A 21725-nucleotide genomic window follows, 5' to 3' on the forward strand; every position below is an offset into this window, starting at 1 on the left:
AACTGGCCGTGAGAAGGTATTAAAACGGACCTGCGCCTTTTCCGAGGGTGGATGATAGTAGCGAGATGTTCACGTTTTAACCACAGTTTATGTAGGTCTAAGAATTTTGTAAAAGCAATGAATGGGGTTTGGTTTATTTTCTTTTGATCCCACCATTGACATGGAACGTGGGGCCACATATTATGAGATGGTAAGGTAAGGGGGCCGAGGGGTCCACTGCAAAGCTCTGTGTAACCGAAAGATCATAGACTTGAAGTCGGTCAGTCGATTAACTTCCTCGCATCCTGAGATTGCTTGTACTCTCCACTTTGATGCAGGAAAGATTCTGCACGACACCCGTTAAGAACGCAAGAGATTGCTTGTAGTATTTTTATGAATTGTGAGTCTGCGGGTGGGATGATGTGAGAGCGGTCCTAGGGTTGCTGGCATGCGCAAGCCCTGGCGACGATCCTCGGGTGCGTGCAGAACGAAGCTGTGCAGTGTGCGAGGGTCTCACACTGCCCTGTTTCCCCCGCAGGTCTGCAGGCGGCTGGGCATTATAGAGGTCGATTACTTCGGGCTCCAGTTCACCGGCAACAAAGGCGAAAGCCTGTGGCTCAACCTGAGGAACCGGATCTCGCAGCAGATGGACGGCCTGGCCCCGTACAGACTGAAGCTGCGGGTCAAGTTCTTTGTGGAGCCGCATCTCATCTTGCAGGAGCAGACCAGGTGAGGAGCTGGGCTGCGGCTTTTTTTGCTTTATTCTGAGATGCAGGCATGCTTCCGGGGTTCTAAAACCTATTTTGTGCCGCGAGATTTTCCACCTTACATGATGCTCTACTTGTTGGCTTAAACGTTTAAATGCTGCGGTGCGCACATCGGTCTGGTTCCCCCGCCTCGTGCGTTTTTAATGTACCTGGAGTACAAAAATACGTGATTCCAGTTACCAATGGGGTTATTTTTGTAGGTGTGTAAAACTATAGTTGTACGAATGTTAATGTAATCCATGCTCATTTGCAGTTATGTTGCATTGTTTTACTCCATGAATTCCTCTTCAGGCGCATGTGCCCTTCAATGTCTTCCAGCTCCCACACCTATCCATGAAAGCACCCCAAGACCAGCGCTCTGGTAGAATAGCAGGTTACCACTGTACAGATGCCAGCCCAGTTCACCGGTCATCGGATGCGCGGGACGTGCCGCATTTGTTCTTTTCATGTTGGATATAAATTATGGTGACCAGAACCAGAGTGCACGTTTTACCTGGACTGTCCCAGCATTATGTCCTCGGATTACTGCCATGGTGCCAGAGGCGCCGGTTGTCAAGTGGATGCATAGCGATGCCTGAAGTACTTTCAATTGGAGCAAGAGCTCCTTTGTTTTTGACATGCGTACATTCACAGCCTACACCGTACACTATGTGCCTGATTCATGGAATATTTGCACGGTTCAAAGTGACTTTGCACTGCCGACAATATATCAAGGACTAGTATTGGAAATTGTATTTTTTTTATTTTTTACTGTGGGTCCCACCAGCGTAAGATGTGTGTTGAGGGGCGGTGTCTATAATCTTATTTTTGTTTTTGTGCTCGGCTCTGAGGTACTCGTTTTTATTTTAAAACTCGCCCTAATAAATGTGCTACCGATAACATCGGGCTCGTTTGGTAACCTTGGGTTCGGTCTGCTGTGCAGTGACCCTGTGAAACAGTTGTATTGTATGCTCGCATTTGTGTTGTATTGAAACACCACGCATGCGCCGGTTGTCTCCCTGAAACATAGATGCATTTTAAGTGGACATTTCAAACTCCTTTTTGCTGAAGCGTCCTCCCTGTGGTTTCGCTTCAGCAAACTCTGCACAACAGATGGATCAAATGACAAATAGTTGACGTGCCTCGGGCAAGTCTTCATGAACGCGAGTAACCCTCCTTGCGGGCCGTGTTACTGCAGGTCATCTGCAACCGCCTGCGCAGGAAAGCAGGAAATGGTTCCTCCTGCGTGTAAACATGTTAAACTTTTTCCAGGCGTGCCAGTGGCGCAGTACTAAACCGGAATGATGTTTGGCCCTTGGTGACGTATATCCTTGTTTTCTGTTTGCTCGGCTCTGCTATCAGTGTATATGGGAGCGTACCGATTATAAAAACAAAATGGCTTCATTCTTTTGACCTGCTCAGTCTCTCTGGAGCTGTGCAGGCAGATGGCGATTTCAAACGGGAGATTATTGATGTTTTGGGAGGGTAGTCCCGTTGACCTCTACAGGGAGGGGGTGCGATTTGATTTATTGGGTACAGGATGAAATAGGTCCAAGCAGGGTGACACCCTCCCAAATTAGTCAGAACTCGAATCAGTTAGCTCATGGCTGCGAGGTGTGATGGATACGAGGCAAGAGGCATAACCAGGAACGAAATTAAGATTAGACCAGTAGGAGCTAAAAGTGGATCCTGGGCATCTAGCATTAACCAGTGACCAGGAGCTGCCACTGGGGAACGAGGAGCTAGTACATAGCATTGCGGAAATCTAACTTCCATCTAAAATGCAAATGTATAATTTTGCTAATTATCCATGTCCCATTATGCTTTAAATGCCATAAAGATGTACCCTCGTGTTTTATCTCGTTTTTTTATTCATAGATTGTCCCAAATGCACAGAGTTAAATGCATAGGTGTGTGTTCGTGTGTTGGACATCAGGTGGTCTGGGGAGACACGTCAGGGTCGTTGTTGGGGTCAAGCTAATCTGACTCTTCTAGGTTACCAGGCTACTGGTGGGAGCTAAATAGTTCCTAGCTCCCATCAATTTCGAACACTGGCATAAAGGTGTACTAAATACACTATCTTAATTATCCCAATGTAAACATTTCTTTGATGGGCTGGAATGAGGAGACTTCAAACTTTTGAGGAAATCCATTCATGGCAGCCTGGTTGTCAATGGGGCCAGTGCAGCAATTGAAGCACATTTACACAGTACCAGGATCTAGAAAGATGTGCCTAGATGGTTCCCAGAAAACACAGCCCGTGTCTACATACTAGTTAATATTGCGTCCACATTGATAAAAAGGTGAGGCATGGGCCACTGTCACTGTCATCTCCCTTGATTTTGATTTGATCGTGCTCGTACACAAGTTCAGAGCGCGGCAAAGGAAGGAATAAGGGAGAACTAGGTCCAGTGACATTGAGAACGTGCAAGTGCACGTGAGAGGAAAAGGGCAAAAGTGTATGGATAGGGGGGGAGAAGTGGAAAGTGCTGAGCAAAGTAAAAACGTACATGATAAATAATAAAGTAACAAACGATGGTAGTGCAGCCACTACCATCTAGCAAGTGGCTAGTGCTGGGATTAAGACATGGTATCTGGTAAGTGCAGGGGGGGGATGCTGCTGTATGGTAACAGAGATACAGACCCCAGTGCAAGGTATTTCCAGGAGGCAGTGTGAGTGGGTGGCAGAGTGAGCGGGGTACATGTGCCTGGGAATCGGAGGGAAGGCTAGGTGCACATTGTCGAGGGAGAGATACTCAGGGCAGAAGAGGGGCGAAGGCAGAAGCAAAGAGGACGATCTTGAGGGGCTTCTGGAACTGGAGATGGTTCTCCTCGAGTTCAGAGTGGCAGGGAGGCTGTTCCAAAGGGAGGCCCCAGCCGAAGACCGAGATTTACCCTCATCTCGTTTCTTTGAAAAACGACTGATCCTGAAGGAGTTAGAGGAGCGAATAGCTTGAGAGGGGAGGTATTTATGGAGGGACATCAATGTATTTTGGACCCATGCCCCAGAAAGCCTTGTGGACAATGCATAGGGTTTTGAATTTAATCCTTGCATCCACTGGGAGCCAATGGAGAGATTTCAGGGCTGGAGAGATGGATCCCGGTGCTTAAGGCCAATGACACAACTTGCAGTTCAGTTCTGGATGAGTTGCAAAGGGCTAAGAGTAGAGGCAGGTAGATTTAGAAAGAGGCTGTTACAATAGTCCAACCTAGAGAGAACCAAGGCTCGGGAGACGGTGATCTTCTGGGGGAAGGAGTGGCAATCCAGACTACCTCTGAGGAGGTGCTGTAGAAAGTTTGGCTTTTTAGAGACATCAGAGATGTGGGCAGAGAAGGAAGTGTGGAATCAAAGATGACACTTCGCAGGTGGGTGTAGGAGGATGGTCAAGGGAGACTGGCCAGAGAGTGAGGGGAAAGGAGGGTGAAGGTGTGCCGATGAGGATCTCCGTTTTGCTGGCATTCAGGGAGAGATTGTTAACGGCACACCAATCTAGAATGGCAAAGGGGCAATCAGAGATGAGAGAGGGAGAAGAGGTGGCCGAGGGAAGTCTGAAAATGAGTTTTGAATGTCCTCAGCATAGCACTGGAAATTGGAGCAGAAAATGGCAATGCAGTGCTTTGGGGCGGTTTCTTGGTGCAGGTGAATCACGCTGCTTTAGTGGACTCTGACTTCAGGATGCAGGATTCTTGCCCTGGCGCTCTTAGTACATTGCAAGCAGACTGTGTGTTTTTCTTCTGTCAGTGCTTGGAACACAAAGGGGACAAAAACATTAAAATGAATTGGCACAGGGTCTTGCGCTGGGGACTAATATATTTTTTGCGTGTCTTTGATTATCGGAGCATTTTGAGTGGAAAGCTAATGAGAGATGGCTGCAGGCACCTAAGCGATTGACCCATTGAAAATTTCTTTTGTCTGGCCTGTTACCTCAAAAACGGAATATTAGTTGATTTAGAAATGGGACAAGGGCATAACAATCTGCATGCTGTGAAACAATGACTACATGCCAGCAAACTTAACCATACATTTTATTTGTGTCTATCTTAAAGCCTTGCTGGTTTAGTTGTAAAACCAGAGGAAATGCGTTCTTACGTTATTGTGCATGTATAGTACTTGTAGGCTTCTGTCGGGATAAGAACTACAATCGTATTCCATTTTTTTTCCCTCAACCTGTTTCTCAAACATTTCAAATGATGTCAGGTTGGATTGTTGTGTAAAACGGTAAAATTAACACAACTGTATAATGCATGGTGCTGGGAAGAGATGTGACGAAGTGACCAACCAGGGTTTGCATTTAAAGAGAGCTGGGAGCTATTTAGGTCCTGCTTGTAGCCTAGAAGAGCCTGGTTGACTTGACCCAACAGCTACCAGGAGGTAATTTTAGCTCCCCTGGCCAACTGATGCCCAACAGACACACGCATATAGGAATATAAATCTGTGCATTTTTGTAAATAAAACATTAGGACACGTCAACGACATTTAAAGCATAAGGGGTCAAAAATAATGGACAGAATGTTGTTTTTTTTATGTGGAAGTTAGTGGTCATTGGTTAATGTTGGATACCCAGGTCCTGCTTTTTAGCCCCTCCTTATACGATCTTAATTTCAATCCCAGCCAAACAGCACACATGGTTCAAATCCCAGTTTCACCCCTTAACCAAAGTGCCTCCAGTGTTACAAGCGGGAAGTCCTAGAACGATTGAGGTGTTTTTTATATTTTTTACTTTTTTATAGTGTAGTAGTATTGCTAAAACAAACTGTTCTGGTTTTTGACACTTATTTCTTTGGTGAATATGTTGCAACTAAGAAACGTTTTTAAACTGTAAACCAGATCCTCCAATAATCTACACATTTCCATTGCCCTTTTGTGGCTGCAAGGATTTTCAATAAATGTAAAACTGATAGACCTATTTACAAGCCTGTAAAGGCTGGAGAACGGCTATTGGGTCAATCGAGCGAAGGTGAAACATATATATTCCTTTATAAGCAATATGCTTGCAAAGGCCTCACAACTTTTCTGGAGGCAATACTGCAAGATTTGACAAAGAGCACATTGGAAAATATCACACCCAAACAGAAAATAATGGAAGTGGAGATCTGCAACATTAAAAAATGGTGTAAAGACAGTGAAAACCGCAACTGAAGAAACAGCCGCCTATTCGCACTGCTGGAGTGGGCAGAGAAGGACGGCCCAAGAGTATATCTACAATCCCTCTTACCCAGAATACTGGACCTAGATCCCAAAACCAGGCTGAACATCCAGTGTGTTCACTGTCTGGGCCAGGGAAACAGATTGTCGTGCTGCCAACCCTAGACGCAGAGGTCTGATTATGTACTCCCTAGAACATACTCGGACCATGCAAGTCCTGGAGGCTGCAAGGAAAAGGAATATAACGTAGATGTTTTCAAGGCAACGGCAGCAAGGAAGAAATAATTCCTAGAAATGATGTTATGGTATTCTACAGCTTGGTAGATGCAAGATTGCCCACAACGACAGAAGCATGACGTTTGATGACCCCAACTCTTTGGCACGTTTCTTAAATGAACTCCATTCCGAAGACATGGAGATCCAGTTGAAATCAATGGATCAACTAGAGGCTTCCCTGCAGTGCCCACTGTAACCTAAGGAGGACTATTAACCTGCCATACCAAAGCTCGCTCTTCTCGAAATATACTACACTAACACCCACCTCTGGTGCATGCTACTTAACTGTTAAAATTAACACTGTATACAAGGGAATCGGTGCTCCAAATACTTTCCTGTTTATGCACTGCTCCAGGTCTGTCCTGTTGAGGTAAATGTCCAGTAGTTCGGAAGGGGGCGGGTGTAGGGGGTGGCTGAACTGTAGGAAAGGGGAGTGCTTTTTAGATGTTGCCATACCATAAATTACATGCTCCAAGGTCAAACAGCAAATTCTGTCACATCAACAGAAATATGCACCCACCGCTTTGGTTCCTCAACACCTACGCTGCAGTCCACTATCCCAAAGATATAGCACATACATACAAACAGCCAAAAATCGCTTATGCCGTTATGCTCTCTAGACACACGTTTTCACATTTACCGAACCCGTGACATATTTAGCATGAGTTCTAAAGTATGCAACGCTATGATGTGAAAAATTAATACAAATAATAAAACTATTTAAGCAATGAGAAATGCAGAGGAGGTTCCAGACTGCCCTAAAAAACACCTCCATTGGTCTCTAACATCAAACCAGAAACTGTTGTGTAACCATTGCAGAAGATGGTAGATGATTACGTGATGGCAATGAAAAATTGGTGGTAGAGAATGTAGACAAATTTAAGGATTTTACATACGGTCTTGTGCATCCTCTTGTACTTGTAACTTATGCTGGATGGAGCAGTCATAGGTAGCTGCTTGAGGTTGAGCTTCTCAACTCAACACTCCATCTTCAGGTTTTTAATGCTCCGCTACCCAATAGTGTAGGTGATGACCTGCTTGGATGGATATCAATGGGAACATCGTTTCCTCTTCAGTTTCTCTGCCAAGTTTGTTCCCCCTGTTTCTATCCAGTCTCATCGTGTCAAATGTACCCACACATTAGGCAGGTTTTATATCATCTGTGTCTATTGATGGAATATCATGGTTGCAAGATTAGATTGCAACTGAGTAAAAAAGGAACTTGGCACCATTACTCATCACACATGGGTTCCCACTCATCATACTCCTGTTTTTATGGTAGTACAAGGAAAACTAGTGGTCGTCATGTCAGTGAGGGGCACACTCCTGAGCAGCAGCTATCTCTGCGGGGGAGAGTGGACCAGACTTGGCATGCCCAGCCATTAAAAAAAACCCACCAGTGTTACTTTATATAGTATTGTGTAACGCCAGAGGACTAAATAACCCCACTAGGGGGCGAAAAATACTATCCCATGTTAAGAAATTAAAAACGGACATTGCCCTCCTTCAAGAAACTTAACCCACCTATCTGAGGCTGAAGCTATCAAATTAGGAGGCCCTATGAGCACTGCCTCTATTCTCAGGCCATGGGTAAGAGAAACTGTTTATAATGCTCATTAAAGCATCAATTAAGGTGGCTATAACTCGCACGGAAATTGACTCGGAAGGAAGGTGGTTACTTTGCTCACTGTCTATCAACGGCAACCAATATCACATAATTAACATATATGCGCTGACGTGCAGTGAGACTAGCTTCTGCAATTGGATAGGTAAACGATTGACATGATGGATCATGAGATGGGGCCAATTGTCCTATGGGACTGCGCACCCGTGTCACTTCTGGTAGATGAGAACCACACTGCTAACTAAAAGATGGCGGTTTAACGCATCATTGCTCCAAGATTCAGAATTTACCAAGGAGATGGTGGGCATTTCCCAATACGTCCTGTTATTGGTGCATCACCCCATGTATACCAGCTTTCTAGCCCAATATTATTCCACCAGGTCTTACACGTTCTTCCACTGTTTGTTAGGGGCGACAGCGCTTATAATGGTTGCTTTTCTTTTGCAAAATCTCCATAACATTTTTCAAACTCAAAAAAACTCTTTTACAAGACTGGTTTCTGATATGCAGTTGGTGAGTTAAATTGGATCCATTCTTAACCCTATTGCATCCCCTCCCCAAAATCCCCTTAACTCTGATGAATTTCAAAACCCATCCCTCAAATTTTTGGGAATTCGCCCTCTCGTCATCACTTTTGACTCATGTATTTCAGAAGTTTTTTCCCCCCAAAACTTAGTTCTAATGGAATTTAAAATTTCACCCCACCCACCATCTTAATTCGTAGCAGTAACCAACCTAATCAACCATGTTGCAAGTAGACCAATCCCTTATCCTCCACGCCCTACCAGGGTGCAAATGTGTGGACACCAGGGCACCAATTTTAAATTTGCACAATTGTAGAACATGATTTACTAAATAAAATATAGAGCCAAGCTGGATCCTAGAGGCAACTGTTCCCGAGATGTCTCTGCTTATTTTCCTTACTTCTGATGGGTATATGAGACCCCACCTGAAGCGCCACCATCACACAACTATTTGGAGGAGATCCGATCAAAGTGAGATAAAGAGTAATTTATTAGGGGACATGGACTATATAAGACAAACCATTTTCCCTGTGTGGTGGGGTGTTTTTAAGATTAGGCAATGCTATGTATGATGTATGGACCACATTCATCTTCACCACAAGAGTTCAGCAACGGCCCCGCATATGATCGTACGGCTTTTTTAGAGTTGGCTGTTGCACCATGTTTGTAATGCAAAGGATGGTGATGTGGTCTAGAGCCTAACGCTTCAGTCCTCGAAACGTGGACTTTTGGGTTCTAATCCCCGCTCCAGCATTTGTACAGGGTTCTAATCCCCGCTCCAGCATTTGTACAGGCACTGCAAAAGAGTGGCCAAATCACTTTGTATCCCTGTCTCAAATTATTTTCTGTGTAATGACAATGTGCAAAACTAACCAAGTAGGTTGCCCGAAGTTCTAACATTCGGGGGCTCAACTAAACCTGGTAAACTCCATAATACGGTCAGTACAGCACCTCCCTTTTAGAGCGCTCTGCTGCAACAATTGCAATTTATGCATAAACCGCTGTGCTTTTTTGCTTAAGGTCCACACTGCGCGCTTTAGCTAAGGGTACATTTTTTTTCCTCTTCTCAAAATCCTAACATTCAGTTGATTTAAACATTATTTTTTTTTTTTAAAGCCAGCCCAGAAAGGATGATTGTGGTGTTTATGCATGCCTATATGCGTGGGTATGGGAGACTTTTATGCGTGGGTATGGGAGACTTGCCGAGTGCGAGCTTAGAGGATGTGGTTTTATTAGTCTGTTCAGTGACCTGCGTTTTAGTTACGTTTTTAAGATGCAAATAAAGTATATTTATCGTCTCCTCTTATCTCAGTCGTCAATCTGTACACGTTTATCATTTAATAAGGTGGACGTTTTGTGCCTAATTTTGTATGACCTAAGCTTCATCAAATTGTGCCGAGTGACAGTTGTCTGTCCAGTGGCATAGAATATGCAACTTGCACCCCGCTTTATAGAACTGGCACATTTGGATTGTAATTTATTTATTTTGGTAAGCTTGTTGCCACGTTGAAAGCGTTTTCCTCCAATGTGTCAGTGTTTTAATTTTTTCACCCCGCTGTCCCCATACACGTTGTTTGTTTTTGTTACGTGGAACTGTCGTTTTGCTTCTCTTGCAAGTCTTGTCGAGAAGGCTGTCACTGCTCGCATTGTGGTATGCTATAGGTGTGTGTATCCGACTTGGAAATTCACCCTAAAAAGCAAATAAAATCACAATGATGTTGTTTTGAAAAATGTGGCCTTTATGTTGCAAGCCATATTCTTCATTTCTTTGCCTTGTCTTTCAGTCGGGTGCTGTTTTTTATTTTTTTCCTTCGGTCTACTTGTGGCTCATTACTTTCTCCAGGTAAACTTGGTTTGGTGGATACGGCTGTACGCATTAAATTGTAAAATATTTTTGTGGTTGGAAGGGGGGTGCTCATGGCAATCATTTTCATGGCTTCTACCCACACTGCCCCTCCGCCTCCCCCACACCACTCTTCCTCCATCTCTTAGAATTTCGCATGACGGACTAGATCAGAAGCCTTTTTCAGAATGTCCATGGTTATCTAGATCGATAGAATGTGTGTTGTTGGCTCTTATGAAAGCGCACAGAAACCTGTAGGCATAGGGGCGCTGTTAGAGACCAGTTACCTGCAGATTAACAGAAACAAATGGTAAGTCCGAAGACGGATAAAAGCGGACAAAAACATCAAAGTTCAGTGGGTAGGAGCTCTGGCCTAGGCAAAAAGCCAGGTTTTGAGAGCTCTCTGGAATACGCAGTATGCCGGTTCTGCTCTTGGGGCAGGTGGCAGAGAGTTCCACAGTTTGGCTACAATGGAGGGGAAGCTAGAGCCTCCTGCTTTAGTGTGTCTAGTTTTGGAGCCGATGTGCATAGGGGGTTCTAGTAGGTCTTATGGGAATTTGTGATTTTTTTTTTCTGGACTAGGTAGGGTGACGCAGTGTTGGACATGCACCTGCGAATAAGGTTTGGAAGATGAACCGCTCACGGACAGGCAGCCAGTGTACCGCTCTCCCGGTGTCAGTGATGTCTTCTGTTTGGGAATGTTGAGAGCTGCTCCAACGCATTGTTTTGGATAGTTTGGAGCTTTTGTATCTTTTGGGATGAGTTGCTGGCAAATAGGACATTGCAGTAGTTGAGCCTGGAGTCGGACTGCACGTGCAATGGTTAGGCAGCTGTCTTGGGATAGAAAAGGTCTGAAGGCTTTTGTCAAATTGATTGTGTAGGCAGCAGAAGAGGCAATGGCATTAACCTAGCGGGTAAGGGAGAGGGTAGCGTCAAGGTGGACGCCTACTGTCTTGACTGACTTGGAAATCAGGATCATGTCATCAATTTTGAATGCAGTTTATTGGGGGTTGCGCTTATTAAGCACCGGATGCTGCACATTACGGCAGGAGGTGGCAGCCATGGTATGTGACTGGGGTTGTAGGGTGGCTAGTTTGGTCTGGATCTTTTTTTTGAAGTGTCAATTTTGTTAAGCATGGCGGATTGGATATTGGTGCACCAGGCTTCATCTTTAGTGCTTGAAGGGAGGTAGGAGATTCGAGCTATTTGAGTATGGACAAGTTGTCTTTAGTGTCTGATTTAATGTTAGCTATTCTGGAGTTGAAGGAAGATTTAGCAGAGGTGAGAAGTCTAGATTTTAGAGGCTTTGGTGAACTTAATTTTAGCAGAGATTGATGGTGTTTTTTCCAAGTATATTATGCTAGTCATTTTTTTGTCACTTAGATCGTTTAGGTCAGGGGTGAACCAAGAGTTCAGGTGTCTTGAGAGGTTTAGCTTTTTGTTGAGCTAGGGGGCCACAGTGTTACTGCAGAAGTTAAGGTTGAAGTATAGATTTCGGCCAGAAGCTTAGGGTCACCTAGATGATGAGGCTCTATGGTGGGCGTGTCCAGTAAGGGCATGATGGAGTCTTTCGTGAACTGCGGGTAAGAGAGGGGGGTAATGTAGGGGTGATAGACTTGTCTTGGGGTGATGGATGGTGAAGGCAATGGTGTGGTGATCGGACCTCGGACATGGCGCATTAGTCGATGGTGATCTGACAGTTATGTACAACCCAGTTTTAACATTGGGCGGTTTGCTGATGAGTTGCCTGAAGTTATGGGCCTTTAGTGAGTTAGAGACTGGGGTGGCCTTGGGGGTTGGGGGGGGGTCAGAGGAATCATTAAGGCCTAGGTTAAGGTCGCCGAGAATTATGATTTGGGACAATACCTATGATGTGAAGCAGGTTTTCTTCGAAGGAGAGGATTGGTCCCTGTGGTCGTTAGTCCACTTGAGTGAAAGGAGATCTGCATTCTCCTCTAAGGAGGTATTGAATGGCCTTATAATAAGGGAGTCTTTTGCTAGTATTGCAACCCCTCCCCTGCCCCTCCTTTTTGTCCTTTTGCGTTGAGTCTGTCTTTCTGGTTATACCATATCCTGGTGAGATTGCAAGGGACGGGGCTGGGCCCGGAGGCTTCATGTGGAGCCAAGCTTCGGAGATAGCCACGGCATCGAAGTTATGGGACGTGTGAATGTCTAGGGCATGGGCAGCTAAGGAATGTGCCTTGATTAGGGTGCACTTCAATGTGGATATATCTGATGTAGGGGTGTTGCAGGAGTCTTTGGAGCTTACGTTTTAGGCACCAGAGCTCTCCTAGTGGTGGGTAGTTTTTTTGCATGTAATCTGCTTGGTTTTATTACTCTTTAAGGCTGGGCAGTTGTCTGTCATGGGTGATTTTAAGGCATGATGCATTGGCTGTCTGGTTAGTGGGTGTCACAACCCTCGCCCAAAACCCCCTCTGTCAAACCCATTGGCCAGGTGGAGTCAGGACTTGGGCCGCTACAGCCTGGCATCCTCTTCAAAAGCCTTCATGGGGCCAGTCCTGGCGCCTATGGCGCCAGGCTCATACACCATGAACAACAATGTGCTTGGGAACTACTTTATTGTTTTGTCAGCCAACATGGAGGCATCCACATAGCTTGGTTCCTAAGAACCTAGCTATGCGGTCTAGTGTTTTAGGTGTGGCAGGCCTGGAACTACTTTCCCTGGTACTACTTTACCTGGGCTATATAAACCACATCCTGACTGCAGAACATGCTTCGTGTTACTTTGCAGCTTGCAACGTGATGCTCACCGTGTCAGGCTATTCCCTCGAACCTCGGAGAAGCAGAACCTGCAAGGAGACAAAAGGAACATCATTCGCAGCAGCAGCATCTTACCTGCAGTCTTCATCTTTAAACACTTGCAGCTACTGAGAACAGTTTCCTCGAATCTGCACGCCTCCCAGACAGAACGACCTGAAAGAGGAAGATCGAGGCAACATTAAAGAAAGCTGTAGACATTTATAAATTACGAACTGCTCAAAAGGCTTACCTTGCTGGTCGCCTCTCGGCTGGCACCACTCCGGACATTCCACTCACGCTGAAGAACACCGCGACCTACAAGGAAGGAAAACACAGGTTAGCAAAGGCAAGACTTTGCAGCGCTGCGCATTGCGCTTACTTATCGCATCATAGCTCTCTTAATGCGCCATCATTTACCAGCGGAGGCTCAACCAAGCCAGTTCGTCGCGCTGCAGCTCCGCATACCTAAGGAAGGAAAAAAAGGCATGCAGGATAGCAACAAAACTAAAGAACAGCAATAAGACCTACCTGAAAAATATCAAACAGGCCAGCGTTGGTGAAGTAACTGGACCGCACTCGCCCATGAAAGACAACGCGCCCCTGCAAAGAAGGCAGGACGGAGAGCACGCCTAATTCTACCACAAGGTGAGAAGAGGGTGTGAAAAGAGAAAATAATATGAGGCCGGGAAACCCAAAGGAAACGCACCAAACACTGGTTACAAAGGAACATACAAAGTACTTTATTTTAAGGTCAAGCAATGACAAAGTCAATGACAAGTCAGATGGCTATCGGCCCTCAGTGCAACACAACGAACTTCAACAGGGTGCGATGTATTCAGTGAGAGACTGTACATTGGGACATTCAGGCTTTTATACATTTCTCCAGCTTGTTGTCCAACCCCTTCGCGGGTTAACCATTCCATGAATGTATTACTGGTCTAGGGTCTCTGCCAGGTCAATTCTAATTTATTCATTAGTATGTGCATAGATCAGTTCCGTTGATGCAGGTAATCCATTTACATGCAGGTCAACAGAAGGACAAGGTCTCAGTTCACGACCCTAAGAAGTGGTTTGCAGGCAAGTTATACATTAGCTGTGCGGAGGTCATGTCGACCAGATTCTGTTCGGAATGGCATTGTCCACCATTTTGATGTACAGGGTGACTTTTACACATCAAGAGAACCTAAAATGGTGGTTTGATTCAAGATGGCGGCTTACATCAATTTCTAACGTCAAGACCTTGCCGTAGAGTTATTCGCATACAGTTTTATGCGACTTGGCGTAGGCCAATATACATACAATCGTTTACAATAGGAGGCATAATTTAATATCCAATTTGACAAAGGCGCCATAGGGACTGAAAGCATACGAGAGTGGAGGGAGGATACTTGCCCCAGTCGGTCAGTCTTGAACACAGTCCTCCTGTATTTTCAGGCAGAACCTTCCCCGCAGACCACATCAGGGCAAACCTGAGAAGCATACCAGTGAGTAACCCAGCTGGGTGGTGTCCCTGTGGATACCAGGTGAGCGTAACAGTGGGCAGCATCATGGGTTTTGGAGCAATTAGATGGCAGGATGCATTGGCCACAGGGTTAGCCGGCGGCAACATAGGATTGGGTCTAATTACATGGCATGGTGCAATAGCAGCAGTGTTAGCAGACAGAATCATAGATTTGAGGGAGGACAGACCTGGTTAGCAGCATTAAAATCATGACTGGGTGCTAATATAGTGGTACATGTTGGAGAACTTACAGCAGTGCTGTCTGTGTTAGAGGTAGTGGCGGTTATAAGTTGGCACCACCAGGGTTACTCTTTTTATGCTGGTTTTGTGACGAATTGGGAGTAGGGCGTTGTCAGCTTTGCTGTGTGAATCCGATATCTGGTTAGGGGTTGCAGTGAAATACCTGCCGAGACAGTTCCACAGGGGGGGCCTTTTCCTTGTTGCTTGTGGTACCGTGTGATGCAGGAGAAATTGGTACTTTTTTGCAGAAGTCGGGTGACAGGAGAACATTGGTATGAGTAACTTCAGGGGCAAAGGGGAAGCACATCCTCCAAAAATGGTTTCTTGCCAGGAGCAGACATGGGTAGGAGCAAACGGAACACCTGTTGCTTTGTACCAGAGATTCGGGTTTCTCCGTTTCGTATTGCAGGGGAGCAAGAGTGGAGGTTTGATGCAGCGTTCGCGCTGTAATTCAGGAAGAGTCATGATGTTGGTGAGGATGCCCCCATTTTCGGGCCAAGTGTGGTAAACCCAGATTAGGCATGCAAGTAGGTTTGGAATGGCTGGGAGTAACGTGCACGATCAGCGGATGAGTGCTCAACGCCGGAAAGTGCCGCTGTGACGTGCTCCGAGAGCGATGCAGTTCCTGGCATGCAGCTTTGGATGCCAGTCAGGATTCTTCAAGAGATCTGTTGAGCTCGTACAGTGCGCAGCATAGACTGGAGTCCGGCGGGTAGGGTTAACGTGGAGTTTCGCGTTACCGGCGAACCCAGGGTCCATGCACCCCATGCGATTCGCACCTGTAGGTATATGAGAGGGTGTAGGGTGCGGCAGTGGGATGAATAGTGATGAGTTAACTACTCTATTGGATTTGCAAAGGGTGGCCAGCTTAGAGGCAATCATTGACTGTGGTGCACAGTTTTGGCTTGCCTCAGAAAGCTGATCTGGTCAGATCAGTCTGAGCAACATGAGTGGCGGCTTCCATGCAGCTGAGAGCAGCAGAGATGGCCTTAAGTACTGGCCTTGATTGGCAGCCGGCTTCGGCATCCGGCACCGAAGCAGCTTCTTTTTCAATTAGATGTGCTCAGTCAGGTCCGGTCCAGTTGTGCTCAAGAGAGCATTGTGGATGCCTAGAGTTTTCGTTTCAACGTTGGTGGCCATCTTTAAAGTTGCTGCCTTGTGGTTCTTTGCAATGGCTCCTGGTGGCTGTGTGAGGCTGGGGGCCCCTTGTGTCTGGGAGCTACTCACTTTCTACCTTCATGCCAGCATGGGTTTGGGATTCTAAGGTTGATCCATAGAAAAGTCTGGTAAACTCTGGAACTGTGTGTGTGTGTGTTTTCAAAGCCTTTCATTGTAAATTCCTCTGCTCCCCGCCTTAGCAACCCATTCTCTGTAAAGTCAGGCCAACTGCAATCGCAAATCTACAAAGACCATATTTTGCTTTGTTTGGCCTAATGAGAGGACCATCTTTCCAGAATACGCACCCACATGATCTATGTTCGATCATCTGCCATTTTACACAAAAGATGACAATCTTCTCTTTTGTTGGTTGGCCTAACTGTCTTTATTCAACTCCTGGTGGCCTAGACTCTGGGACACTGTTCCCATGGAGCCACACTCCTTTTTAGTTTGGTGAATTTTTGTGGTGCTTGTGCAACAAATTGAATCGTTAGAACCGAAGAGAGGGCATGGGGTCTTTCTGAACTGAGAATATCTAGTTGGCATAGCAACAGGCAATGCCATGAAAATTCCAAATAACTAAAATCTTTTTCCGAACTCCTGTGCCGTGCTACCCAACGAGAAGTTACTTAACAATATTTGCTTCGATTGGCTGTGTTTTTTGTAAGAAGCAAGTCTGGTGCTGGACTTTCCATTTCCAAACTGCGCATTGATTTCTATTGGACTATTTGACACTTTTGATGGCGGGTGCTGCCTTTCTACCCCAACTGAGTGTGCTGGCTGGGTTTTTATTGGGCTATTTTTGGATACTTCCTCCCAAAGCTGCTTTGTTCATGTTGTTTGCCCCTAATCTACAGCCATCACCCACCCCACCCTCTTAGATTGGACTCTTCTCCCCCCCCATCCTGTATACCTCCACTCTTTACCCCCACCCTACCTCCACTCTTGCTCTGTACTGTACCCCCACTCTTGGGCCCACCCCCACTCTCTAACCCCTCATCCTTTCTCTCACACTCTCGCTTTGTTTTACCCTCACTCTTTCTTGCTCATATTTCCTCTTACTCATCGGTGGTACCTCTCTCAATCGTTTACTTCCTTGCTCTATTGTCCTTCTCATTCTCTTGCACACCTGCGCTCCTTATTGTATCCGCCTTTGAAACTTTGCACTCTGCTCCTTGTACCGTGGTGCTATAAATGCAAAGAACAGCAATAAACGCCAAAACTATTTGCTTTGCCAATGCTTGTTAAACTGTTTGCTTACTCCCACATCCCACACGCCAATGTCCTCTTAGTTACTTCTCTCATTTACCATCTAAGCTGCCTTATGGGGGGCATGCTCTGCAGTACAAATGTCATTTATTTTGCCCCACATCAATTTTCCATGCAGGAAAATCTAAATTACAATTCCCAAGTGGTTCTTTCACGTACCCTAATGTGCAGTACACTTGTGGTGCTTGAGCAACGTCCCTGCAAACGTGAGCCTTGCTTTGGAATGATCTTCGACTGCATGGCATGGTACTGTGAGGTAGTTGTCGCTAAACGAGGCCTTTTTTCCGTCTGAAACTCCTGCTCGTTCTTGGGAATTTCAGGCTCTAGGAAAAAAGGCTTCAGCTCCCAATTTGTGAGGCTTTTTATTTTTATAATACATATTCTCCTTTTGGGTCATTACTGGTGCTTGGGAGAAGGGCAGTTGTACCTGCACTACGCAGTTGATTGTAATATATTCATCCCAATTCGGGCACGCCCAGGCTTGTAATTTTTTAGGGTTTTATTTTGGGGAAATGGACGCTCTTCCTTCTGCTTAAGTTCATAACTCCCGCACTAAGCTTTTTTAGCCATAAGTACTTGATGGTTTCCGTTTGTGATGATGGGAGCAGAGCTGGCTGGTGAGGAAAGTGCCTTGGATCCGCTTTATCTGGAGTCTGTTTCGGGCGGTGCAACCGTTTCCTGGGGTAGATTGTGTTGCTGGCGGTGGTTTCCAGTCCAGCCAGCCAGCATCCACGTTTGCAGAGATCATGTGACGGTGTAACTGCAGGCCAGTGACTGCTAGTAACCTCTGACACGCCTCTACTGTACTGTGCACATGGAGCAGCCTCGTCTAGCCCTGCAGCGCTTCCTCGTGTGCACCGAAGCCCGACTCCTGATTGGTTGGCAACTGTTGTCTCCATGCGGAAAAATCTGCATTGTTATTCGACACCGGCCCTTCTGAACTTGATGCGTTTTTTTTTTTTTTTTTACTTCTGGCTTAGACTCGGGCTGAAACTGTCGATGATAACTTGCTTTTTTAAAATATCCAGCCGGGGGTGTTGGCCCCGATCAGGACTGGTCACTTGTGACACGTGAAAAGCTTTGCTTGAATTTATATATCTGCCAAAAATAAAGCACCTCTACGGGTCCCCTAATGTAACGCTGAGCAGAGGCATTCCTGAATTCGACACCCTTGTGTTTGCTGCAGGAAGGGGATTGGGGGAGGGGGCCTGGGGAGGCGGTCGAGAGGATATGCCTGAGGGCAGTAACTTTGCTCAATGTATGAGGAAAGCTTTTATATTTTTCTGGGAATACGATGCCAATTTTTCTGTCACTTTTTTGATTGCCTCTTCGCCCATTAGCAGTACTTATATAAAGCTCGTGAACGAATGGACCTAGCGATCAGTGTGGCACATGACCTTTTTTGCGGGTGCGTGCGTAGTGGGTTCGACTAAATGCAACGAAATGGAGAAAAGACTGAATGGTTTATTGACCGGTTTGTCATCATGTTTTCATGTTACGGTCTTCAAGCGTTGTATTAGATGTTTAAACCGACCAAGGCAAACGAGTATGCGCTCTGCCTCTTCAATAAGCGAGCTATAAAAACAATGTGCCGCTGTCACACGTAAGCAAAACAAAATAAGTGGGCTGTGGAATCGTAAATGTGCGAAAACTAGAATCGTCCAATGTAGCGCAGCTAAACACTGTCCAGTTGCAGTGGTCCCAAAGGGCGCATGCGTGCGGGACACTTGACAAAAGTATGCTTTCGGGGAAACATGGGAAATTAATGGCACGAAGTCCGAACATGGCATAAACTTGGATTGCTCGGGTTGTTGGATGGTATCGTTTTTAGTTCCTCTTTGAAGAGGGGAGGAAGGAGGGGGCGGGGGGCGAGAAAGACGAGGCAATCTCTTGTAGCAGGGCAGCAACAGGAGTCTTGTCTATCTTGTTGGTTTTTGTGATGCATCCAGTGCTTTAAATGAGGGGGGAAAAGTGCGGGTACTCGCCAAGCTACGAAGCCGGACATTCCAGCGCAGCGATTTCGGCACTGGCCATTGGGCACAGATCCATTTTGTGCACACCTGTTTGCAGGTGTAGTGTGTGCCCTTCCCAAGTGTGTTGACCATATAATGTGATGTCCCTCCGATGTGTATTGCCCTTTTTAAGACTTTTTAATTCATAGCCCAATCTAATAAAAGGAGCCCCTGCGGGCACGTGCATCAGAACGGCTGCAGACTCAAAAGTGGAAAGACTGAGTCCATCTTTCAATTTGGCCTGCAGGCCATGTTGCCATCTCGCCAGCAAGGTGGCAAGGGTCTGTTATGCTCGGTAGACTGACCTGCCCACCCCCCATCTAAGAACGGGTGTTCCCCTGCAACCCCTGAGGCACTGGGCCTCGCCTCCAGGGTGCTGGTGTGCCATAGAACCCATGGGCGGGCCCGAATAGCCAGCTTCCACCACAGCAGGCAATGCCCAGTGTGATAAAATGATGTGCCAAGGTGCACATACCTTGGTTAAGCAGCCTATCAGATCCTAACACAAAACTTCAGTTTGTTATGCATTGTGTAAGTTTGAGTATCTATATTAAATGAGACTTTTCTTTTTTGTGTATCAAACTAGCATATATCATAGCTGTAAACTAAGATTTAAAAGGTGAGTTTTATTATTGCTCTTTCATTGCCAAATAACACATGTGCTGCTAGGTAACAGGAGCTGTGTGCGCATTCAGTTGAAAACGATCCATCACAACTCCATTTACATATTAGAATAGGCACTGCTAATACCAAACATCTTTTGAAAAGTAATTTTCCATTCCTTCCAAATCCATCCCAGCTCCATCAAAGGACACCAATGGCAACAGGTGAATCCCACTTAGCGAAACCATGTTCTGCATCTAGTGTGATGCGAACACAGTAGATGCATGTTTGTCTCTGCTTTTGCTCGGCAGGGTGTTCCCTGGAGGAGACGTTATGGGCACTGTAGGTGGTGGAGAGCGAAGAGAGGGTGCTGCTTTCAGGACCTAGGCTACACAAGCGTACTCTAAGTTGAGATAAAGTGAAATGCAATGCTTTCATTTTCACCTCTCAACATAGTTGAGTACCGGTACTCTTTCAGGCATTGAGAAGTGCAGGTACTCAAATGCTCAAAAATGTGAATTGAGAAGTTCAGGTACTGAAGGCCGGGTAGGACCGGCCCTTCAAAGGTCTGGGTGTGTCACCTTTGCCCTGCCGAGTATAGAGGCATGTCTACCTGGTTGGTAGACTACCTAAATTCGTGGTTTCAGCCCTGAATATGCTGATTCGCCATCACTGAATTGTGATCGATGTGTTGTAGAGCACTCGTGCTCTGCTCTCGCTGCCTATTGCCTCTGTGTTTTCCCCTTCAACCAGAACAGGTCCTCGTCCGAACCACTACCTTTCTTCTGGACCGATCTTCTGGACCTATTGCTCTCTGGGTCCTTATGCAATGGGTGCTCTTAAGTTGGTGGACCATTCGTTTGGCAGGCGCAGCCCGGAGAGTCTCTCCCCTGCAGGTTACAAATCTTTTACTACCATTGAACCAATCCCTTTCAACAGAGAAGCATCCTGTGAAGGTCGCTCATTCTCTTACCGTTTGGATTGGTGACCGTGCTGTGAGAGCAGAACATTCAGAACCTGCAGATCGTTGCTTTTGTGCATTCTCGTGGTGGTAGTTCCATGTTGGTTCTACCGTGGCGTGCAAAGTGTTGGGATAAAGCAGTTGACTGGACATGCAGTGCATTGGCATCTATGTTGGTTTATGCCAACATTTTAAGTCTAAGATGGCTCGGACTGGCCTCTAGGGCAATGCTCAAAACGAAAAAAAAAGCAAAATGCTAGTATGACCTACTTTATTTGGCCAATGTGGGCCTGTTTGAGTAATTTCACTATGTGGCTAGTAATTGTGACCATTGTTGCAGAGTAAATATTCTTTAAATTGCGCAATTTGAATCACATTGCATCAACAACAAAAAAAACATTGGGTACTGTTCAAACAGTCTTTCACAAAAGAAATTAACTGGTATTTGCAACCGTGGGCCACTTTTTCATTGGTTCCCGAGACAATTGTATGCCCCAGTCCCAACCTTCCTCGGAGTTAAACGCTCGCGCGGCATGCATCGAGATGCCATTCCTGATGGGGGTGAAGCGGCCGATACATTCCGTTCCAATGAATAAGGCAATAGACTTTATTGAAGCAGTTAGAAGCAGGAGAAATACTGATCAATTCTCTTTAAATATGAGATGGTTGGTAGCACTTTTGCCCAAGTGTTTTTTTTTTCTCTCCCCCCCCCCCCCCCCCCATGTGACATTTTTTTTAAGTCCAAGAGAGCGTTTACGTGGTGATTATCTGAGCAGTTACTGCACCTGGTATATTTGCCTTGCATATCCAACCGTCGTTTTGCAACCTTGGGAATGTATGAATGCCGTCCATTGCGGATTTAGCAGCTTTTGGGCTCTGTATTTGTTGACTGATCGGCAGCATTTTAGATAAGCAGGCCATTAGAGGTTGGCTTTGTTGACCTGGAGCGATAGCGCGTGTTGGAGCTGGTGCTGGAGGGAGCTGCTGCCAGCCTGCTCTCTCTGTGAAGTAGGGGAAAGGTTACTAGAGTGCAAGCCAGCCGGCGCCGGGCGGCTGTGCTCGTCCGCTCATGCGCGCTTGTGT

At 46.0% G+C, this 21725-nt stretch overlaps 1 protein-coding gene across 1 annotated transcript in view; it reads left to right on the plus strand.

Annotated features, from left to right (window-relative positions):
• MYLIP (myosin regulatory light chain interacting protein) overlaps positions 1-21725 on the plus strand; it is a 60503-nt gene that overhangs the window by 3532 nt on the left and 35246 nt on the right. The window contains exon 2 of the mRNA XM_069613563.1: positions 518-708. Within this exon, the coding sequence (XP_069469664.1) occupies positions 518-708 (191 nt within the window). The remainder of the gene's footprint in view (positions 1-517; positions 709-21725) is intronic.

The sequence above is a fragment of the Ambystoma mexicanum genome, chromosome 5p, assembly GCF_040938575.1.
Source record: "Ambystoma mexicanum isolate Mex_15411 chromosome 5p, UKY_AmexF1_1, whole genome shotgun sequence".
NCBI classification, from domain to species: domain Eukaryota; kingdom Metazoa; phylum Chordata; class Amphibia; order Caudata; family Ambystomatidae; genus Ambystoma; species Ambystoma mexicanum.